At 41.9% G+C, this 24,699-nt stretch overlaps 1 protein-coding gene across 1 annotated transcript in view; it reads right to left on the reverse strand.

Annotated features, from left to right (window-relative positions):
• Nucleotides 1–5,998: 5,998 nt before the first annotated feature.
• Nucleotides 5,999–24,699, reverse strand: part of LOC139547134 (zinc finger protein 271-like) — a 55,439-nt gene continuing 36,738 nt past the window's right edge. The window contains exons 3-5 of the mRNA XM_071356162.1: nucleotides 17,801–18,015; nucleotides 13,292–13,907; nucleotides 5,999–8,170 (exon numbers count right to left, since the gene is read on the reverse strand). Coding sequence (XP_071212263.1) covers nucleotides 7,350–8,170; nucleotides 13,292–13,907; nucleotides 17,801–18,015 — 1,652 coding nt within the window. The 3' untranslated portion in view covers nucleotides 5,999–7,349. The remainder of the gene's footprint in view (nucleotides 8,171–13,291; nucleotides 13,908–17,800; nucleotides 18,016–24,699) is intronic.

The raw sequence follows: 24,699 nt of genomic DNA on the forward strand, positions 1-24,699 counted from the left end.
CTGAAAACGCTGGTGCCAATTTTGAATACGACAACATTTAAAAAGGTAAGTTGGGTTGATGTTTGGCTCTGAATATGTCTCGAAATAATTTATATAATAGTATAACATACTAATGAAGGTTCTTCAAAGAAGAAGGTGGGGTTCACTCTAACTTTATGGAAAAATGTTTATTCAATAAATCTAGCAACTCCTCTCATACTGGGCCTTAAGGGCAGTTTATTTCAAATGTAGTACCCGGATGGAGAAAATCCAATTATTTACCCAAAAGTGAACACACTCCAATCAGTTTCTGAGACAATTGGCCAGACTTTGTAGACAGTTTAATAATGCTTAAACCTCATCTTTATCAAATTATCCATTAAAGGATTCGTCTACATATGGGTTGTTTAAATTGTATCTAATTATATTCCCAGTATTACTTTATCAAATCTCTAGTAATCGATTATACACACATACAATGTTTCATATTTTCATATATTCACAGAATCCATATAAAACGTAAGAAATTCTTAGGTACTCACGACAACCATTCTATTTGCTTTTTCAAGGACTCTCCATAGCTACGAAGCAGCTCTCCAAACGGAACCAAAAAATAAACGTTTGTTTCCCGGACAATGACCGGATTTTCAACGGTTCTCTAACCTCCCAGAGACCACGGCAAAAATCAAGCCTCCCAGGAACTATAGACCTTCCGCTGCTTTCTAAAATATCATCCCACTCTCAAAACCACCCCGTGATCTTCTATGATGGCAGTGAAGGAACAGAACCCCAAGATAACGTTATATCAAAGCTTATTATAACCACATGTCAATCATCTGATTAAGCATATTTCTATACGTTATTATCCAAACGTCAGATTAAGACTCACGCACCTCTCATATCACAGTCTCGCAATTCTCATATCACAGTCACACAACTCTCATATCACAGTCAAACAATGCTATTCCCAAACATACGTGTTATTTTCACAATTCTATCTCATGGTTAGTTCCTAGGATAATGCAACTCATACATTTAAATCTTTCAATACTTCTAAAATGGGGTCCAGGTTTAAAACAATTACAGGTGCACCTTACTAGCTTATACTATATCATAAATGGTCTTAACTAGTAAACACAGATTCTAGTTTTCATCCAGTTAGCTGACTGGGCCCTGTTTACACCTCCACACAGGAATACACACTTATAGCCTCCTGACTGGGCCCTGTTTACACCTCCACACAGGAATACACACTCAGAGTCTACAAGGCTTTTCTAAAAACTCCACTTTGCATGTTTCGCTCTCATTCTTTAAAAAAAAAACTAGGTTTGAGATGTGGTATCCACTCGGCTTGCTGCCTCTCAGATCAAAGGTGGTGCCGTCTGCTCCATTTCCGAAGTGTGGTCTCCTGAGATTCCAAGTTAGAGGGATCCCTGTGCACCATTTACCCAGGTCGTCAGGAGCGGTCACCAAGAGAAGATTCACATTCCTGTCGCCAATTGTAGTTGTTCATTTCTTTAATATCAAATGAGTCAAACTTATCACAGAAGTCGGAATTATTCTTAAACTAAATCTTTATTCACTTATAAGGGAGCAGGTCAATACAACGCACAAATATAATATAAATCAATTGAGTGCCCTACGATAATGATGGCTGGTCGACCCAAGGGACAAATGTATTTTATAGCCAAGATACACCCCTTTCAACCTACATGACCAACAGATGTATAGAACGGGTCACAAGGTTAAGATTTGTATGAAATATACTTATAATTCTCAGCAGACAGTATCTGCTGTAAAAACAGTACTCTTTGTGTAGAGACCAGGGTCTGGCCCTGGGGTCATCTCTCCCTGGTACCATATAGAACAGAAACATTAACTCAAGCTCTGGAATGCGGTCTCTTTAGGTTTTATCACCCAAAAGACATTGTAAATCTCCTGTCAGTGTTATCTCCCAGAGGCCCATCCTCAGTAGAACGCAGACACAATAGTTCTAAGAACACTCTATTCTGTTGCATAAAACAACCATTTGATGCAATAAAAGTATTATAACATAATCTTGCAGTTTTGCTCAGTGTCCACTGAAAGTTGACTAGTAACAACAACTGGGACATAAAAGACACCCACCATGAGACCCACTAAATCTGCCCAAGAAGAGGCAAACAAAAGAAAAACCCACACCAAACTTAAAGGCAGGAAGTAAACCAAAAAGGTGGAGCAACTAAAAGGTGTTGACTCTCCACATCTATCAAGACAACTGGAGCACTGGGCCAGACACTCTTAAATAAAACCTGGACCAGCTCAGGTGAAACCCCTTCCCACTAACGAGATGGAAAAGCCAGCACAGGTGTAACACATACTGACTAACAAGGTGACACCAATCAGTGCGCCCTACGTACTAATGAGCTATACGTGCTAAAATCCAAACCTCAAAACATAAATGGAAAAACCAAAGACTGTAACACCTTAAGAGAATGTTTACCAACAGAAAACAACTTCCAATTCACATTATAAATCAACTACAATGCTTCACCTTCACCAATATAAACATGGTGTCCACTGGCTGTCAACAATTAAAAACAATATTTTTTACCCACTAGCTTCTAGAACTCTGGTCCCCTTGGAACGAGCCCAAACAAAACTCATCTCCAATACGGAAAACCATGCAGTCAAAATAAATTGTGATCCATGGCAATGCACTGGTTAAATGCAAAACACAAAACTTTTTAACTGCCCACCCTTGAGACAATCAGCAACCAAGTTGTCTTTACCACAGACATGTCTGATTTCAAGAGGAAACTCCTGCAATATCCGTCTTCCGGCGCCGAAAAGAGATGGCCGCCTCGCTTCGCGTTCCTTGGAAAATATGCAGTATTTAGTTTTTTTACGTGTTATTTCTTACATCGGTACCCCAGGTAATCTTAGGTTTCATTACATACAGTCGGGAGGAACTACTGAATATACGATTAACGTCAACTCATCATCGTTCCTACCAGGAATATGACTTTCCCGAAACGGATCCAGTGTTTTGCCTTCCACCCAATACAATGGATCTGATCCCAGCCGGCGACCCTGTGCGACGCCGAAAAAGGGGAAAACGAGGCGGTCTCGTGGTCAGGCTTCGGAGACGGGCACATCGCGCTCCACTCCCTAGCATACTACTCGCCAATGTCCAGTCTCTTGACAATAAGGTTGATGAAATCCGAGCACGGGTAGCATTCCAGAGAGACATCAGGGATTGCAACGTGCTCTGCTTCACGGAAACATGGCTAACTCAAGGGACGCTAACGGAGTCGGTGCAGCCAGCTGGTTTCTTCATGCATCGCGCCGACAGAAACAAACATCTTTCCGGTAAGAAGAGGGGCGGGGGGGTATGCCTTATGATTAACGAGAAGTGGTGTGATCATCATAACAACACACAGGAACTCAAGTCATTCTGTTCACCTGATCTAGAACTCCTCACAATCAAATGTCGACCGCATTATCTACCAAGGGAATTCTCTTCAATCATAATCACAGCCGTATATATTCCCCCCCAAGCAGACACATCGATGGCCCTGAACGAACTTTATCTGACTCTTTGTAAACTGGAAACCACACACCCTGAGGCTGCATTCATCGTAGCTGGGGATTTTAACAAGGCTAATCTAAAAACAAAACTCCCTAAATTCTATCAGCATATCGATTGTGCTACCAGGGCTGGAAAAACACTAGACCATTGTTATACTAATTTCCGCGACGCTTATAAGGCCCTCCCCCGCCCCCCTTTCGGAAAAGCTGACCACGACTCCATTTTGTTGATTCCAGCCTACAAACAGAAACTCAAACAACAAGCTCCCGCGCTCAGGTCTGTTCAACGCTGGTCCGACCAATCTGAATCCACGCTTCAAGACTGCTTCGATCACGCGGATTGGAATATGTTCCGCATCGCGTCCAACAACAATATTGACGAATATGCTGATTCGGTGAGCGAGTTCATTAGGAAGTGCATTGACGATGTCGTACCCACAGCAACGATAAAAACATTCCCAAACCAGAAACCGTGGATTGACGGCAGCATTCGCGTGAAACTGAAAGCGCGAACCACTGCTTTTAACCAGGGCAAGGTGACCGGAAGCATGACCGAATACAAACAGTGTAGCTATTCTCTCCGCAAGGCAATCAAACAGGCTAAGTCTCAGTACAGAGACAAAATCGAGTCACAATTCAACAGCTCAGACACAAGAGGTATGTGGCAGGGTCTACAGTCAATCACGGATTACAAAAAGAAAACCAGCCCCGTCGCGGACCAGGATGTCTTGCTCCCAGACAGGCTAAACAACTTTTTTGCCCGCTTTGAGGACAATACAGTGCCACTGACACGGCCCCCTACCAAAACCTGCGGGCTCTCCTTCACTGCAGCCGAGGTGAGTAAAACATTTAAACGTGTTAACCCTCGCAAGGCTGCAGGCCCAGACGGCATTCCCAGCCGCGTCCTCAGAGCATGCGCAGACCAGCTGGCTGGTGTGTTTACGGACATATTCAATCAATCCTTATCCCAGTCTGCTGTTCCCACATGCTTCAAGAGGGCCACCATTGTTCCTGTTCCCAAGAAAGCTAAGGTAACTGAGCTAAACGACTACCGCCCCGTAGCACTCACTTCCGTCATCATGAAGTGCTTTGAGAGACTAGTCAAGGACCATATCACCTCCACCCTACCGGACACCCTAGACCCACTCCAATTTGCTTACCGACCCAATAGGTCCACAGACGACGCAATCGCAACCACACTGCACACTGCCCTAACCCATCTGGACAAGAGGAATACCCATGTGAGAATGCTGTTCATCGATTACAGCTCAGCATTTAACACCATAGTACCCTCCAAACTCGTCATCAAGCTCGAGACCCTGGGTCTCGACCCCGCCCTGTGCAACTGGGTCCTGGACTTCCTGACGGGCCGCCCCCAGGTGGTGAGGGTAGGTAACAACATCTCCACCCCGCTGATCCTCAACACTGGGGCCCCACAAGGGTGCGTTCTGAGCCCTCTCCTGTACTCCCTGTTCACCCACGACTGCGTGGCCATGCACGCCTCCAACTCAATCATCAAGTTTGCGGATGACACTACAGTGGTAGGCTTGATTACCAACAACGACGAGACGGCCTACAGGGAGGAGGTGAGGGCCCTCGGAGTGTGGTGTCAGGAAAATAACCTCACACTCAACGTCAACAAAACAAAGGAGATGATTGTGGACTTCAGGAAACAGCAGAGGGAGCACCCCCCTATCCACATCGACGGGTCAGTAGTGGAGAAGGTGGAAAGTTTTAAGTTCCTCGGTGTACACATCACGGACAAACTGAATTGGTCCACCCACACAGACAGCGTTGTGAAGAAGGCGCAGCAGCGCCTCTTCAACCTCAGGAGGCTGAAGAAATTCGGCTTGTCACCAAAAGCACTCACAAACTTCTACAGATGCACAATCGAGAGCATCCTGTCGGGCTGTATCACCGCCTGGTACGGCAACTGCTCCGCCCACAACCGTAAGGCTCTCCAGAGGGTAGTGAGGTCTGCAGAACGCATCACCAGGGGCAAACTACCTGCCCTCCAGGACACCTACACCACCCGATGTCACAGGAAGGCCATAAAGATCATCAAGGACAACAACCACCCAAGCCACTGCCTGTTCACCCCGCTATCATCCAGAAGGCGAGGTCAGTACAGGTGCATCAAAGCAGGGACCGAGAGACTGAAAAACAGCTTCTATCTCAAGGCCATCAGACTGTTAAACAGCCACCACTAACATTTAGCGGCCGCTGCCAACATACTGACTCAACTCCAGCCACTTTAAAAATGGGAATTGATGGAAATTATGTAAAAATGTACCACTAGCCACTTTAAACAATGCCACTTAATACAATGTTTACATACCCTACATTACCCATCTCATATGTATATACTGTACTCTATATCATCTACTGCATCTTGCCATCTTTATGTAATACATGTACCACTAGCCACTTTAAACTATGCCACTTTATGTTTACATACCCTACAGTACTCATCTCATATGTATATACCGCACTCTATACCATCTACTGCATCTGCCATGCCGTTCTGTACCACCACTCATTCATATATCTTTATGTACATATTCTTTATCCCTTTACACTTGTGTGTGTGTGTAAGGTAGTAGTTGTGGAATTGTTAGGTTAGATTACTGTTGGTTATTACTGCATTGTCGGAACTAGAAGCACAAGCATTTCGCTACACTCGCATTAACATCTGCTAACCATGTGTATGTGACTAATAAAATTTGATTTGATTTGATTTGATTTAGTAACCAGGGTTCACTAGATAGGCATGTTGTTGGATCGGGGCCCAGTCCCCAATGTTATGCTCTAGTAAACTTGGGTTGGCACATGTGAGAATTAACCCTGATATTCTAAAAGCAGGGCAACAATGTCAATATAATTCTACCAAAAAATTGTCAGTTGGTTACATGAAATGAAAATATGAAATAGCCCCAATGTCAAAACACAGTTTTAAAGTGTCCAAATCAATAACCAATATGCAGAAACAGTTTGGGATAAATTGAAAACCTAAACATAAAATGTGCTATATAGACAAACATCTGCCACTATAATTATATTACTTGTATTTTTTTAAACAAGCACTTTATAAATTGCACAAGCACCAAAAACGCTGTTGTTTTGACGAGTAGCAATAAATCACTGATATCGATTAGGGGGAAATCAAGTTGTACGTGCTGTTGTAACTAACAAAACTAAACAAAAACACATGGAAATGGGAGATATATTTTACCTCACTGATTAGAGGACAACCTGCAGAAGACAGTCAGCTACATTTTGGAGTGATGCCTTTAAATGTAGGGGTCACTAAACAAAGGAACTCAACACTTATTTGTCATCACTCATCGATATCATGCTAAAATCATTTGTGCGAGAGGAGGGAGATGAGGTTGCACGTCCTGTTTAAACTAACAGCTCAAAAACCACACGGAATCTGGGAATAATGTGTACATCACTGGTTAGAGGACAATTTGTAGAAAACAGCTAGCTACATTTTGAAGTGGGTCACCAACGTGGTAAATCTAACACAACTCTTTTTTTTGTTAGTCACTTTTTGTTAAATCACATAAATAGTACTCTTCCATTTCAGAGCCTGGATTTCCCCCTGAGGCTAATATCCATATAATGTTGAAATCAATTGATAAGGGGGAAAACGTTTAGGGTTCTACGTTGTGACATTATTAAAATACTCCTACTGCAATGTTAAAAAATTCTTCATTGTGACATTAATTCATTGATATCATGAAACAACTCCTTCATGTATGTATTTTCTGATATTTGATCAGAGATCTTTTATCAGATTATCTCTGGTCAAAGCTATGAGATTTCTCTCCTGTGTGTGTTCTCTGGTGTATTGTCAGATGGCCAGATCGAACAAAACTCTTCCCACATTGATCACAGCCATAAGATTTATTTCCTGTGTGTGATCTCTGGTGTATTGTCAGATGGCCAGATCGAACAAAACTCTTCCCACATTGATCACAGCCATAAGATTTATTTCCTGTGTGTGATCTCTGGTGTATTGTCAGATGGCCAGATCGAACAAAACTCTTCCCACATTGATCACAGCTAAAAGGTTTCTCTCCTGTGTGTATTCTCTGGTGTCGAGTCAGACTGCCAGAGTCAGTAAAACTCTTCCCACATTGACCACAGCTATAAGGTTTCTCTCCTGTGTGTGTTCTCTGGTGTATTGTCAGATGGCCAGATCGAACAAAACTCTTCCCACATTGATCACAGCCATAATATTTCTTTCCTGTGTGTGATCTCTGGTGATTTGTCAGACTGCTAGACTCAGTAAAACTCTTCCCACATTGATCACAGCTATAAGGTTTCTCTCCTGTGTGTGTTTTCTTGTGTCGAGTCAGATTGTTAGATGTAATAAAACTCTTCCCACATTGATCACAGCTATAGGGTTTCTCTCCTGTGTGGATTCTCTGATGAATTTTAATACCTAATGAGGTGAATCTCTTCCCACAGTCAGAGCAGCAGTGAGTTCTCTTCCCTGTGGATCTCTGCAGGTGTTTCTTGAGGTGTTCTGATCTGGAGAGACTCTTCTCTGCCTCGTCAGCATCATGAGGTTGTTGAGGCTCCCCGGAGGATCCACGACTGTCCCGCCTCTCTCCTATGTGAATGACAAAGTCAGACAGACGGTTAAAGGCCCACAACAGGAGAAATCCATTGTTTATTTGAGGTAAAAGGTGATGCCCAGATGATAAGGAAATTATATGTTTTTATGGTAATGACTAAAATATTCCATCCTGTCACTGTATAATTGAGTGAAATGTATCAGAATCATAAGACTAGAATTCTCTGTGTGTTCATAGGACAAGTTAAGACCTTATTATTTAGCAATGTAGGCGAGACAGTGTGTGCATAGGAAAAGAGGAACTGTCAACGGACAACTTGTGACAGGCAACTTGTGACCACTGTGAAACTGATAACAGGAAGGAGGTCTCCCCACACAGGGAGGGGAGAAACCGTTAGGCTAGCAGTAGATTGTGTAACACGTTGCAGGATATGATAAGCAATGTATGTGTTGGAGAAGACTTGTAAATAGCATTGACAGTGTTAGAGAAGAGGAGGGGCATTTATAAGGGGTATGGTATATGGTATGACCAAATGGGAGGAATATAAGGCTATGTGCATTGTATGATTTTCAGAGCTCGCTGAATAAAGAACTAACCTTTTGCAGACTTCTGGGACTTTGTCAAATTCTTCTATTAACCGGGGACTTACAACCCCTGAGGAATTGGTCAAAGTATATAGTGAGTTTTGAGTTAATATCAGTGGAACTAGAAATTCTCATGACACTAGATCATACCCAGGAAGTTGTACAACAATTGACGTCTGTTAAATTATTTGACAATTATGACAGTCAACTTAGCAACAATCATATTTAGTCTTGTTTTCACATTAGTAGTAACTAGAAATAAGTTATTAAAGTTGTTGAAATCCTAAGCAGTGTGCCTGACGATTTTTGGTCTCCAATATAGGCCCCTTTCTGTGTTAGCTAAAATTGCAGAACGAGGGCAATGCGCACACAATTTGATTGCATAAACACCTCCCTGCTAATGAGGAAACCGCTAGTTATGGATGTAGCAAAAAATGGTGAGCAAAGATTTTAGTTTTTCACATTGTATTCTGAATATTACAACGCAAGATCAGGAGTGCTACTCAAGGAAACTCACACTCACAATTTACTAATTCACCACCGTGGGTGAAAACTCAGGGGAGTTCGCATAGGCTGACAGCAAAAATAGCCTCCATTTACAGGTTGCTTATAAGTGCATTTCACTTTAAATATGGATTATAATTGTAGGGCTCGCTTGAATCACCTGCTAAATATGTTTGTGTTATTGTCGCAAATCAACTGATTTATAGTTAAACAATTCAACTAGAAAAATGCTATTTGGCTAGCTTTGCCATCAGCCTGACAACATAGACCTACTGTAGGACCCAAAACTTCACCTAGCAATAACACAGACGTACTGTATAACCCATAACTTCAACTAACAACATGAACCTACTGTAGGACCCATAACTTCACCGTACAACATAGACCTACTGTAGGACCCATAACATCACCGAACAACATAGGACCAATAACCTCACCTAACAACAACATAGACCTACTCTAGGACCAATAACTTCACCTAACAACAACATAGACCTACTGTAGGACCCATAACTTAACCTAACATATACTTACTGTAGGACCCATAACTTCACCTAACAACATAAATCTACTGTAGGACCCATAACTTCACCTAACAACAACATAAACCTACTGTAGGACCCATAACTTCACCTAGCAATAACACAGAACTACTGTATGATCCATAACTTCACCCAACAACATAGACCTACTGTTGGACCCATAACTTCACCTAACAAAAACATAGACCTACTGTAGGACCCAAGACTTCACCTAAGAATAACATAGACCTACTGTAGAACCCATAACAACACCGAACAACAACATAGACCTACTGTAGGACCCATAACATCACTGAACAACAACGTATACCTACTGTAGGACCAATAACTTCACCTAACAACAACATAGACCTACTGTAGGACCCATAACTTCACCTAACATATACTTACTGTAGGACCCATAACTTCACCTAACAACAACATAGACCTACTGTAGGACCCATAACTTCACCTAACAACAACATAGACCTACTGTAGGACCCATAACTTCACCTAACAACAACATAGACCTACTGTAAGACCCATAACTTCACCTAACAACAACATAGACCTACTGTAGGACCCATAACTTCACCTAACAACATAGACCTATTGTAGGACCCATAACTTCACCTAACAACAACATAGACCTACTGTAGGACCCAAAACTTCACCAAACAACATAGACCTACTGTAGGACCCATAACTTCACCTAACATATACTTACTGTAGGACCACTAACTTTACCTAACAACAACATAGACATACTGTAGGACCCATAACTTCCCCTAAACACAATATAGATCTACTGTAGGACCCATAACTTAGCCTAGCAATAACACAGACTTACTGTAAACCCATAACTTCACCCAACAACATAAATCTACTGTAGGACCCATAACTTCACCAAACAACAACATAGACCTACTGTAGGACCCATAACTTCACCTAGCAATAACACAGACCTACTGTATGACCCATAACTTCACCCAACAACATACATCTACTGTAGGACCCATAACTTCACCTAACAAAAACATAGACCTACTGTAGGACCCAAAACGTCACCTAAGAATAACATAGACCTACTGTAGGACCCATAACAACACCGAACAACAACATAGACCTACTGTAGCACCCATAACTTCACCTAACAACAACATAGACCTACTGTAAGACCCATAACTTCACCAAACAACATAGACCTACTGTAGGACCCATAACATCACTGAACAACAACATAGATCCACTGTAGGACCCATAACTTCACCTAACAACAACATAGACCTACTCTAGGACCCATAACTTCACCTAACATATACTTACTGTAGGACCCATAACTTCACCTAACAACAACATAGACCTACTGTAGGACCCATAACTTCACCTAACAACAACATAGACCTACTGTAAGACCCATAACCTCACCTAACAATAACATAGACCTACTGTAGGACCCATAACTTCACCTAACAACAACATAGACCTACTGTAGGACCCATAACTTCACCTAACAACAACATAGACCTGATGTAGGACCCCATAACTTCGCCTAACAACATAGACCTACTGTAGGACCCATAACCTCACCTAACAATAACATAGACCTACTGTAGGACCCATAACTTCACCTAACAACAACATAGACCTACTGTAGGACCCATAACCTCACCTAACAACAACATAGACCTACTGTAGGACCCATAACCTCGCCTAACAATAACATAGACTTACTGTAGGACCCATAACTTCACCTAACAATAACATAGACCTAGGACTATATATAATTTATATTTCAGGTGAAACATGGAAACTAAAATGTCTTTGTCATGACATTTCATAACCTGATCACCAGATAATTTTGTGAATAATCCAACTAGGCTACTCTATAATGTGTTGTCATTCTAAATGTCCTGAATAAAGGCAAATAGCTCTGTATGTTCTACAATAGCCTATCCATCAAGGAATAGTTCTCTACACATTATGAGCTAAGTATCTCTGTGCGCAAAGAGTAACGAGACGCTACTGTAAATCAAGCAGACAATAACACATTATAAACATCAATTTGTTAGGGATGTTGGATCCAACGTGGAGCACGGCATAACTGTCTTTACCAGAGTAATGAATGAAGAAGCACTTTAGTTGTTTTTGCATGTCGTGATGTTTGTCATTTGACTGTCATTCAGAAAATTATTTCCTAGATCAGCTGATGATAGTTGAACATGTGACTGTAACTGAACAGCTACAGTATTAAGAATGATGTGTAATTATTGAAGAACCACGTTAATGACAGTATCCATTTGGGTGTTGTCTGTAAAGTTAAGGTGACTCTCGCTTAGAACCATTGGATTTAGCAAACTGAAATTATTTAGGATTTCTGTGCCCACGAAAACTGTTTTCCCAGTGTAATATAAGGAGACACTAAGTGTTACGTAGTTAGAGTGCATTTCAGAGATCTGAAAACAAAAAAACTGTCCAACAGCAAGATCCAGTATTTAAGTTGAAGTTCATCATATGACAAGCTTAACGTTATGACTATAACTACTGTTCCCTGAAGGAGCGAAACTAGGTACAACATACTATTAAATCCACACCTCACTGGAAGCCCCGCCTTCCACAGGTGATGAGGCTCGGATTCATGATTCATGGAAGCCCACGGATTCATGGAAGCCCCGCCTTCCACAGGTGATGAGCCTTGGATTCATGCATAAAATGTTATACCGCCCTTCACCAACCCAGGAAGGGGCGATGCCAAACAGGTGTTGTACCTATTGATGACTGGCTCCCTCGAGTAATTTGTGTGTCACCCTGGTTCAAGTAACCCTGGTTCGAGTCCAGACTGTATCACAGCCGGCCATGATTGGGAGTCCCATAGGGCGTCGTCCCGGTTTGGACGGGGTAGGCCATCATTGTAAAAAGTAATTTGTTCTTAGCTGAGTTAAATAAAGGTTCAATTTAAAACAAATTTAAATAGTGTTTTAAGATAAACCATTTTTTTACTAATCCGTCAAGACACCAACTTTGAGAAGGGTTTAAAAAAAAGATTTCAAACCAATTCATCGATGTAATTTAATGTAGGTAAGATGTCTGAACTTCTTGACGAGGTCCCTAGGTTTTGGGTTACGGTTGCTACAATAGGAATTTGAGAGTGGTTACACTTCTCCAGCCCCCATCCCTCAGCTGTTTACCAAACCAAGTCTCTGGGCAGCCATTTTGTTGCTGTTTAAAACCTAGGTTGTCCCTTTAAAAAAGCCACATCAATCAATCTGCAGTTGAAACATTAACAAAGCTGTCTTGAGGCTATACAGTGCTGATTTACATTGTTTCTAAACATTGGAATAAAAAAAACTTATTTGGGGTTCTGATGGTGTACAACAGTTGAACTAAGCTCATGAGGCATCTGTTATATTTTTCAAGAATCAATGGCTATAAATAAATAATTAAAAAGTCTAAATCTGGATGTAGCTATTTCAGATTTCCCCTTTAACACCAAACATCAGTTCTACAACTGAAGAGTTTGTGCCTCTGTTTTTAAGACAGTACTTACTAGTGTTAATCAGGGAACGGTTTCTCAAAACCATCTTATGGCTAAATTCACCGTTAGAACCATTGGATGCCTTAAGATGCCTTTGGGAAACCGGGCCCAGATATCCAGTTTCCTCCACTTCTTCCTCCTCCTTTTTTGATGTGGCAGTCATCTCCCCCTCCTCTTTCACTCCATAAACTGCATCCTCCTCTTCTTTTACAGTAACAGCCTCCTCCTCTTTCACTCTGAACGCGTCTTCCTCTTCTTTCACTGAAACGTCTTTCTCTTCTTCTTTCACGGTAACAGCCTCACCCTCTACTTGTTTTTGTATTGTAACAGCCTCCTCTTCCTCCTCCTCTTTCACGACAGTTATCTCTCCCTCCTTCACTCCAAAAACTGCAGCCTCCTCTTTCTCTTCTTTTACTGTAACAGCCTCCTCTTTCACTCTGAACGCATCTACCGCTTCTTTCACTGAAACGTCTTTCTCTTCTTCTTTCACTGTAACAGCCTCACCCTCTACTTGTTTTTGTTTTGTAACATCCTCCTCTTTCACAAGAGCTTCTTTCTCCGTCCAGCAGACCTCATCTTCTTTATCAGGAGGAGAGTAGCTTAGTGAACTCATGGTCGGGGATGTTAGCTAGCTAGCATTAGCGACTAGCCTAGTTCTAAGCTAACTTAGCAAACCAGCTAGCTGACAAACAACGTAAATATATCATTAAATGGGCCAACAAGTACATACGACAGAAGTGTGTTTAATACACATCGACTAATATACACCAAAACAGTGTAAAGAGCGTGAATGTTGTAGCTATGTTTGCTAGAAAGCTACCGAGGTGTCTGACTAGCCGTTGTTGTTGAAGGAGCGTCCCGTCCACTAGATTATACGTCACACTGGCAGCATCGCCTGAACCTAAAAGACGCACATCGCCATCTGCTGACTGGAGTGGGCAACGCAGTTGAGGAACCAAACGTTTATTTTTCATTTATTTCATAAAAGTTTAATATTATATTAAGTCGTTCAAAGAGAAGCATGTGTTGATTGATTCGTGTTTAATGACTGAAAAATTAAAACAAACTTTACACCCACTACATATTTTCATTGAACCATACTTATGCCTCTGGGGTCAAAATGATCCATGTCAGATCTTTTATCATAGCCAAAAATGTGGTTTACTCAATTCTATTCAATTTTTCATGACTTTGTCAATCAACTTGTCGTTAGTAAATCTAAATCACGGTTTAGTGTTTCTGTATCAAAATGGACTTTTAACAAATTCAAATCCGTTGGAGTCATTTTGACCCCAGCCAACAGCACCTTTGATAAATAGGACGTTTATTTCAAATCAAATCACATTTTATTGGTCACATACACATGTTTAGAAGATATTATTGCGGGTGTAGCGAAATGCTTGTGTTTCTAGCTCCGACAGTGCAGTAATATCTAACAAGTAATATCTAACAATTTCACAACATACACCCAATACACACAAATCTAAGTATTTGAACATAGGTTTCTCTGTAGACATGATCCATCCCACCAGAGGGTGGAGGGACACCTGTATCAGTGGCTTTGACCAGATAGACACTTGCAGACACACAGTATAGTGCCTCCCATGTACTCTCCTAAGATTGGACTTTTCTATACCACGTATCACGTGACTGTGTATAAACTTTGATTTGATCGTGTACAAAACTGCGGTAGAAAAGTAAAGTATTCAGACCCTTTCACATTTTCCACATTTTGTTACTTTACAGCCTTTTGATTTTTTTCCCCCTCATCAATCTACACACAATACCCATAATGACAAAGTGAAAACAGGTTTTTAGAGAGTTTTGCAAATGTATTTACTTAGGTATTCAGACCTTTTGATATGAGACTCAAAATTGAGCTCAGATGCATCCTGATTCCATTGATCATCCTTGAGATGTTTCTACAACTTGATTGGAGTCCACTTGTGGTAAATTCAATTGATTGGAAATTATTTGGAAAGGCCCACACCTGTCTATATAAGGTCCCACAGTTGACAGTGCATGTCAGAGCAAAAACCAAGCCATGAGGTCCCAAAGAATTGTCCGTAGAGCTCAGAGACAGGATTGTGTCGAGGCACAGATCTGGGGAAAGGTACCAAAAAATGTCTGCAGCATTGAAGGTCCCCAAGAACAAAGTTGTCTCCATCATTCTTAAATGGAAGAAGTTTGGAACCACCAAGACTCTTCCTAGAGTTGGCCGCCCAGCCAAACTGAGCAATCGGGGGAGAAGGGCCTTGGTCAGGGAGGTGAACAAGAACCCGATGTTCACTCTGACAGAGCTCCAGAGTTCCTCTGTGGAGATGGGAGAACCTTCTAGAAGGACAACCATCTCTGCAGCACTACACCAATCAGGCCTTAATGTAGCAATGATTAAATTGTCAAAATGTATTTCAATGGACAATTCTGTGAACTGTTCTGTGAAAGGTGTCGGCTTTATGAACTAACAGGTATAAATGATGGGTTATGAATGAACAGGTATAAATGATGGGTTATAAATTAACACATCCTCTGTGAGCCCAGACATTTCAATACATTCAGGATTTCTTACGATCCATGTGTAATGAATATGGTTACCTCTCTCTCTCCCTCTCCCGCTCCTCTTTCACCAGCAGCCATGTTGTTGTCATTCCACTAGGGACCTGTTTTCAGCATATGGTTCCCTCTCTCTCTCTCCCTCAATCTCTTCTTTAACCAGCAGCCATGTTGTTGTCATACCGCTAGGGACCTGTTTTCAGCATTTTAAGTCTCCAGTCAATAACCGGTGCACTGTAATTATCCCTCTACACATGTACTGCACTGAAATTATCCCTCTACACATGTACTGCACTGGAATTATCCCTCTACACATGTACTGCACTGGAATTATCCCTCTACACATGTACTGCACTGGAATTATCCCTCTACACATGTACTGCACTGGAATGATCCCTCTACACATGTACTGCACTGGAATGATCCCTCTACACATGTACTGCACTGGAATTATCCCTCTACACATGTACTGCACTGGAATTATCCCTCTACACATGTACTGCACTGGAATTATCCCTATACACATGTACTGCACCGGAATTATCCCTCTACACATGTACTGCACCGGAATTATCCCTCTACACATGTACTGCACTGGAATTATCCCTCTACACCCTCTAGACATGTACTGCACTGGAATTATCCTTCTACACATGTACTGCACTGGAATTATCCCTCTACACATGTACTGTACTGGAATTATCCCTCTACACATGTACTGCACTGGAATTATCCCATTGGCTGGCAGAAACTTACTGTTTTTTTATTGGGCCATCAAAGCTGGCTCAGTGATTTTTGTGATTGAAATGTAACCAGTGTCACGCCCTGACCTTAGTTATCTATGTTTTCTTTATTATTTTGGTTAGGTCAGGGTGTGATGAGGGTGGGTATGCTTGTTTTTGTATTGTCTAGGGTTTTTTGTATATCTATGGGTTTTGGTATGTCTAGGTATATGTAGGTCTATGGTGGCCTGAATTGGTTCCCAATCAGAGGCAGCTGTTTATCGTTGTCTCTGATTGGGGATCATATTTAGGTTGCCATTTCCCTTTTGGTTTGGTGGGTTCTTGTCAATGTGTAGTTGCCTGTCAGCACTCGTTTTATATAGCTTCACATTCGTTTTGTTACTTTGTTAGTTTGTTTAGTGTTTTTTCTTCATTAAAAGAAGAATGTATTCATATCACGCTGCGCCTTGGTCTCCTCCTTACAATGACCGTGACAGAAGAACCCACCATAAAAGGACCAAGCAGCGTGAAAAGGAGGAGTAGCGTTTAATGGGGAAATGGACCTGGGAGGAGATACTGGATGGAGCAGGACCCTGGACACAGAATGGGGAATATCGCCTTCCGAAGGAGGAAATTGAGGCAGCAAAAGCGGAACGGCGATGTTATGAAGAGAAATATAAACAAGGCAAGCACGAGAGGCAGCCCCAATAAAATAAAAAAATTGGGGAGCACACGAGGAGATTGGCTGAGTCAGGTTGGAGACATGAGCCCACTCCTCGTGCTTACCATGGGGAGCGTGTGACTGGTCAGGCACCGTGTTATGCAGAAATGCGCACGGTGTCTCCAGTTCGCATTCATAGCCCGGTGCGATCTATTCCAGCTCCTCGCATTTGCCGGGCTAGAATGGGCATCCAGCCAGGACGCATTGAGCCAGCTCTACGTTCCAGATCTCCAATACGTCTCCACGGCCCAGTGTGTCCTGTTCCTGCTCCCCGCACTCGCCCTGAGGTGCGTGTCCTCAGCCCGGTACCACCAGTTCCGGCACCACGCACCAGGCCTCCAGTGCGCTTCCAGAGTCCAGTACGTCCTGTTCCTCCTCCCCGCACTCGCCCTGAGGTGCGTGTCCTCAGCCCAGTACCACCAGTTCCTGCACCACGCATCAGGCCTCCAGTGCGCTTCCATAGTCCAGAGCTTCCGGCGACGGTACCCAGTCCGGAGCTTCCGGCGACGGGCCACAGTCCGGAACCTCCAACGACGGGCCACAGTCCGGAGCCTCCAACGACGGGCCACAGTCCGGAGCCTCCAACGACGGGCCACTGTCCGGAGCTTCCAACGACGGGCCACTGTCCGGAGCCTCCAACGACGGGCCACTGTCCGTGGCCTCCAGCGACGATCCCCGGCCCGGGGTCTCCAGCGACGGTCCCCGGCCCGGGGTCTCCAGCGAGGGTCCTCGGTCCGGATCTACAAAAGGCGGAGGGATCAGTGTAAAGATGGGGGGCGGCGTCCAGAACCAGAGCCGCCACCGAGGGTAGGTGCCCACCCGGACCATCCCCTATAAGTTCAGGTTTGCGGTCGGGAAGCCGCACCTTTGGGGGGGGGGGGTACTGTCACGCCCTGACCTTAGTTATCTATGTTTTCTTTATTATTTTGGTTAGGTCAGGGTGTGACGAGGGTGGGTATGCTTGTTTTTGTATTGTCTAGTTTTTTTTGTATATCTAGGGGTTTTGGTATGCCTAGGTATATGTGGGTCTATGGTGGCCTGAATTGGTTCCCAATCAGAGGCAGCTGTTTATTGTTGTCTCTGATTGGGGATCATATTTAGTTTGCCATTTTCCCTTTTGGGTTGGTGGGTTCTTGTCTATGTGTAGTTGCCTGTCAGCACTCGTTTTATATAGCTTCACGTTCGTTTTGTTACTTTGTTAAGTGTTTTTTATTCATTAAAAGAAGAATGTATTCATATCACGCTGCGCCTTGGTCTCCACCTTACAACGAATGTGACATTCAGTCACATGTGCATAAGGGAGAGGGGTGTCTGCAGGTCATTGAAACTGAGAAATATGATACTTGTAATTATTCTATGTGAATATCAGTAGTGGTAATGATTGTGAAATATTTGGTTCATTTCATCAGAGCAACATGAAAATTAATGATTTCTGAACAACCATTTTTTATTTAATGTCTATTAAGATTATCTTATCAATTTTATTTCACTTGGTGATGTTTCATTATAGAGAACATAACATGACAATACATGACATCTACAGTGGCAAGAAAAAGTATGTGAACCCTTTGGAATGACCTGGATATCTGATTAAATTGGTCATCACATTTGATCTCATCTATGTAACAACAATAGACAAACATAGTGTGCTTAAACTAACACAAAAATTATTGTATTTTCCTTGTCTATATTGAATACATCATTTTAACATTTACAGTGTAGGTTGGAAAAAGTATGTGAACCCCTAGGCTAATGACTTCTCAAAAAGCAAATTGAGTCCAATCAATGAGTCGAGATTGGAGATGTTGGTTAGTGTTTTTTTTTTATAGGGCAAGGCAGCTCTAACAAAATTGGAGTTTGCTATTCACAAGAAGCAAAGGTCAGCACTGTTGCTACTCTCCCTAGGAGTGGCCATCCTGCAAAAATGACTGCAAGAGCACAGCGCAGAATGCTCAATGAGGTTAAGAAGAATCCTAGTGTCAGCTAAAGACTTACAGAAATCTCTGGAACATGCTAACATCTCTGTTGACGAGTCTACGTTACGTAACACACTAAACAATAATGGTGTTCATGGGAGGACACCACGGAAGAAGCCACTGCTGTCCCCCAAAAAAACATTGCTTCACGTCTGAAGTTTGCAAACGTGCACCTGGATGTTCCACAGCGCTACTGGCAAAATATTCTGTGGACAAATGAAACTACAGTTGAGTTGTTGGGAAGGAAAACAAACACAACACTGTGTGGAGAAAAAAAAGGCACAGCACACCAACATCAAAACCTCATCCCAACTGTAAAGTATGGTGGAGGGATCATCATGGTTTGGGGCTGCTTTGCTGCTTCAGGGCCTGGACAGCTTGCTATCATTGACGGAAAAAATAATTCCCAAGTTTATCAAGACATTTTGCAGCAGAATGTTAAGCTGTCTGTCCACTAATTGAAGCTCAACAGAAGTTGGGTGCACGGTGTTTCCTCCGACACATTGGTGCGGCTGGCTTCCGGGTTGGATGCGCGCTGTGTTAAGCAGTGCGGCTTGGTTGGGTTGTGTTTCGGAGGACGCATGGCTTTCGACCTTTACAACTCCCCTACGGGCTCGGGAGAGACTGCGATGAGACAAGATAGTAACTACTAACAATTAGATACCACGAAATTGGGGAGAAAAGGGGGTGAATGTATTTATTTAAAAAAAAATGGATCTAGTCTATCATTGTTGGTATTGAAAAAGTATATTGTGGTGGAATAACCAATTCAATAAGGAGAGACTTTGCCATTTCTTCAAACAATTAACCTTTATTTGATAAGATTTGCAATAATGTAGCTGGTCAGCCCTACACTGAGGTGGAAGGCCGAGAGCTCGATGACACAAGGAGTTCAGAAGCCTTAACTATCTTGTGCATATAGAAAACACGTGATCTTGGTATGTGTACCTGTGGAGAACGACACAGACTAACTGTGAATTGGTCGTCTCGTTCTGTAGCAACAGATAGTTATTCTAGTCTTCTAGTGAGGTGTCAAAACAGGAAATCACTCAACACAGTTCCTGTGAAGTAAATCAACGGTTCCCCGAATTGGGGCAAGCAAGCGAGTGTCTAGAGCAAGTCTAGAGTTAAATGAGACCCAGCCAGAACTGTGTAATGTAGGGAGTTGTAGTTTCTCTAGAGATAAATCAGACCCAGCCTGAACTGTGTGATGTAGTAGGGAGTTGTAGATTCCAACAGGCCAATATTCTACATAGTTTAGCTCATAAAACGTTGTAATTCAATGACCATAATCCACTGCCTTTATTGGTATAATTTCTCACCCCTTTTGGCTGTATGAAAGTGGATTTCCCCTCAGGCACACACATTTGTTCTTTGTTATTACCCAAGCCACTGCCTGTTCACCCCGCTATCATCCAAGAAGGCGTGGTCAGTACAGGTGCATCAAAGCTGGGACCGAGACAGAAGCTGTTTTTCCAATCAAGGCCATCAGACTGTTGAATAGCCATCACTAACACAGAGAGGCTGCTGCCTACATACAGACTTGAAATCATTGGCCACTTTAAGGATTGGAACACTAGTCACTTTAATAATTTTTACATATCTGGCATTACTCATCTCATATGTATATACTGTATTCTACTGTATCTGTCTATGCCGCTCACATTGCTCGTCCATATATTTATATATTCCATTACTTAGATTTGTGTGTATTAGGTATTTGTTGTGAAATTGTTAGATATTACTGCACTGTTGGAGCTAGAAACACAAGCATTTAGTTACACCTGCAATAACATCTGCTGAACACCTGTATGTGACAAATAACATTTGATTTATGAAGGCTGGAAAAGTGGGATTGATGATGATTGGTCGGTCATTGGGTTAATTTATTTTGCAATATGTTCAAATCAAGCTTTAATTATACAGCACATGTCAGACATGGATGCAACAACAGCTTCACAGGAAAAAATTAAGAAAATACACAGAAATATTGAGGATATAACACAGAACAACAACTGAAAGACTAATGAGCATTGTAAGGAAATGCCATTGATTAAAATATTAACAATATGATGCAATATCCAACCCAAAATACAAGCTTGTTTTTTTAGGAGGGGCTCTGAAAGACACTATGGACACTATGAAAGTTGACTAGTAACAACAGGGACCTAAAAGACACCCACCATGAGACCCACTAAATCTGCCCAAGAAGAGGCAAACAAAAGAAAAACCCACACACAACTTAAAGACAGGAAGTAAACCAAAAAGGTGGAGCAACTAAAAGGTGTTTACTCTCCACATCTATCAAGACAACTGGAGCACAAGCCAGACACTCTTTTTTTTTTTTTTTTTAGGAGGGCCAGACACTCTTAAATAGAACCTGGACCAGCTCAGGTGAAACACCTTCCCACTAACGAGATGGACAAGACAGCACAGGTGTAACACATACTGACTAACGAGGTGACACCAATCGGTGTGCCCAAGACACATTTCAGTTGAACTACTGACTAGAAAACAACTTCCATTTCACATAATCAACTACAATGCTTCAATCATATAATTTTCCTTCGTCCTATAGAATCCTAAAACTCACTAGCTTCTAGAACTCTCGTCCCCTTGGAACGAGCCCAAACAAAACTCTAATTGTATTAGTCACATGCGCTGAATACATGTATAGACCTAACAGTGAAATGCTTACTTACGAGCCCCTACCCAACAGTGCAGTTTAAAAAAATACGGATAAGAATTAGAGCTAAAACTCATCTCCAACACGGAAAAAAGTCAAAATAAATTGTGATCCATGGTAACACACTGGTTAAACGCACAACAAATATTTTGACTGCCCACCCTTGAGACAATCAGCAACCAATTTGTCCTTACCACATGCTCTAGTACATTTGGGTTGGCACATTTGAGAATGAATCCTGATATTCTGAAAGCAGGGCAACAATGTCAATATAGTTGTACCCAAAAATTGTCAGTTGGTTACATAAATAATTATGATTACTCAATATTACATGAAATGTAAATATGAAATATTTGGTTGCATAGTCTTATTTTCAAAGTATTTACAATTACATTTTGCTAGGTGGGATAACCCAATGTTAAAACACAGTTTTAACGTGTAAACAATAACCAATATGCAGAAACAGTTTGTGATATTGAAAACCTAAACATAGCATGTGCTACATACAAACATCTGCCACAATAATAATTTTACTTGTATTTTTTAAAACAAGCTCCTTATAAACTGCACAAGCACCAGAAATGCTGTTTTGACAAGTAGCAATAAATCACTGATATCGATTAGGGGGGGGAATCATCAGGTTGTTCGTTGTAACGGTTGAGGTTACTTGTTTATAGGGGTGCCAGGTAGGTTGTGCTCGTTTATAGGGGTGCCAGGTAGGTTGTGCCTACCAGAGAAAACATTGGTTTCTCCTTTTGGTTTGGGAGGGAATGAGTACCATCTGGTCCATCAAGTCTACACCAATACAAAGGACTTATGTAAAAGTCAGGATGGAAATAGACTTTTCATAAACCCTTAAAACATTGGAAAGAACTTCAAAAATACTGTACTATTTTGTGTGGGTTGTATTACCAACAAATTATCACACACATGACAATAACAAATAATGAGCTCTGGTTCCTCCAAAAATGTCCTCTACCTCGGGCCTAAAAAGAGTCCAGCCCGGTAAAGAACTTCAGGGAACTCAAGTGACCTTTGTCACGCAATGTTTGTCCGTTTAGTCAAGTGTAGCGTAAACCCAGTATTCAATCAAAATAACAATTATTTTACCACACAACTATAAAGCGTATCAAATACTAATACGTCCTCACTTACAACTACATAAATCATCACGGTATATATCACCCCAAAACAAATGAAATACCGTGTACAAAAAGGTTCTAGTCAGTCGGTCAGTCAGACAATCCAATCCGCCAACAGATCTCCAGCGGAGAAAGGCCACGAAGAAAAACGGAGAGGTGTAGTCCACGGACGCAAAGAGTGGATCCAATCCTGGGCAAACTTGCTATTAGGCTACAAAACTAACGGAATAGAGACGCTTCGGAACTGAGTGTTGACCACATCCTCATTCACGTCTCCATCACAACCCCACTTTTGCGCAGCTGATGCTGGCTATTTAATTGGGCATTAAAGGGGAAGCGCCCTATTGGAAGGAGAAGCACTATTTAATTGAGAATTAAAGGAGAAGCGCCCTATTAGAAGGAGAAGCACTGACACGGTTCAGAAAAATTCAGGGCCGTCACAACGTGCTGTTGAAACTAACACAACTAAAAAAACACATGGAAATGGGAGATATCTTTTACCTCACTGATTAGAGGACAACCTGCAGAAGACAGTCAGCTACATTTTGTAGTGATGCATTTAAATTTAGGGGTCGCTAAACAAAGGAACACAACACTTATTTGTCATAACTCATTGCTAAAATAATTTGTGCGAGAGGTGAGGTTGCACGTCCTGTTAAAACTAACAGTTCAAAAACCACACGGAATCTGGGAATAATGTGTACATCACTGGTTAGAGGACAATTTGTAGAAAACAGCTAGCTACATTTTGAAGTGTTGCATATTGATTCAAGTGGGTCACCAATGTGGTAACTGTAACAACTCTTTTTTTGTTAGTCAATTTTTGCTAAATCACATAAATAGTAACTCTTTCATTTCAGAGTCTGTATTTTTCCGTGAGGCTAATATCCCTATCAAGTTGAAATCAATAGAACAGGGGCAAACGTTTAGAGTTCTACATTGTGACATTATTAAAATACTCCTCCTACAATGTTAAAACATTCTACATTGTGACATTAATTCATTGATATCATGAAACAACTCCTTCGTGGATGTATTTTCTGATGTTTGATCAGAGGTATTTTAGCAGATTATCTCTGATCACACTGATCACAGCTGAGGTTTCTCTCCTGTATGTGTTATATGGTTTGTAGTACGCTTGCTAGACGTAGTAAAACTCTTCCCACATTGAGCACAGCTATAACATTTCTCTTCTGTGTGTGTTCTACGGTGTGATTTCAGGCTGGTTGAATGAGTAAAACTCTTTCCACATTGAGCAGAGCTATAAGATTTCTCTCCTGTGTGTGTTCTACGGTGTGATTTCAGGCTGGTTGACTGAGTAAACCTCTTCCCACATTGATTACAGCTAAAAGGCTTCTCTCCTGTGTGTGTTCTCTGGTGTTTAGTCAGACAGCTAGACTCAATAAAGCTCTTCCCACATTGAGCACAGGTATAAGATTTCTCTCCTGTGTGTGTTCTCCGGTGTTTAGTCAGACTGTTAGATGAAACAAATCTCTTCCCAAATTCATCACAGCTATAATGTTTCTCTCCTGTGTGTGTTCTCTGGTGTGATATCAGGCCAGTTGACCGAGTAAAACTCTTCCCACATTGAGCACAGTTATGAGGTTTCTCTCCTGTGTG

This window comes from Salvelinus alpinus, chromosome 20 (genome assembly GCF_045679555.1).
Source record: "Salvelinus alpinus chromosome 20, SLU_Salpinus.1, whole genome shotgun sequence".
In the NCBI taxonomy this organism is placed as follows: domain Eukaryota; kingdom Metazoa; phylum Chordata; class Actinopteri; order Salmoniformes; family Salmonidae; genus Salvelinus; species Salvelinus alpinus.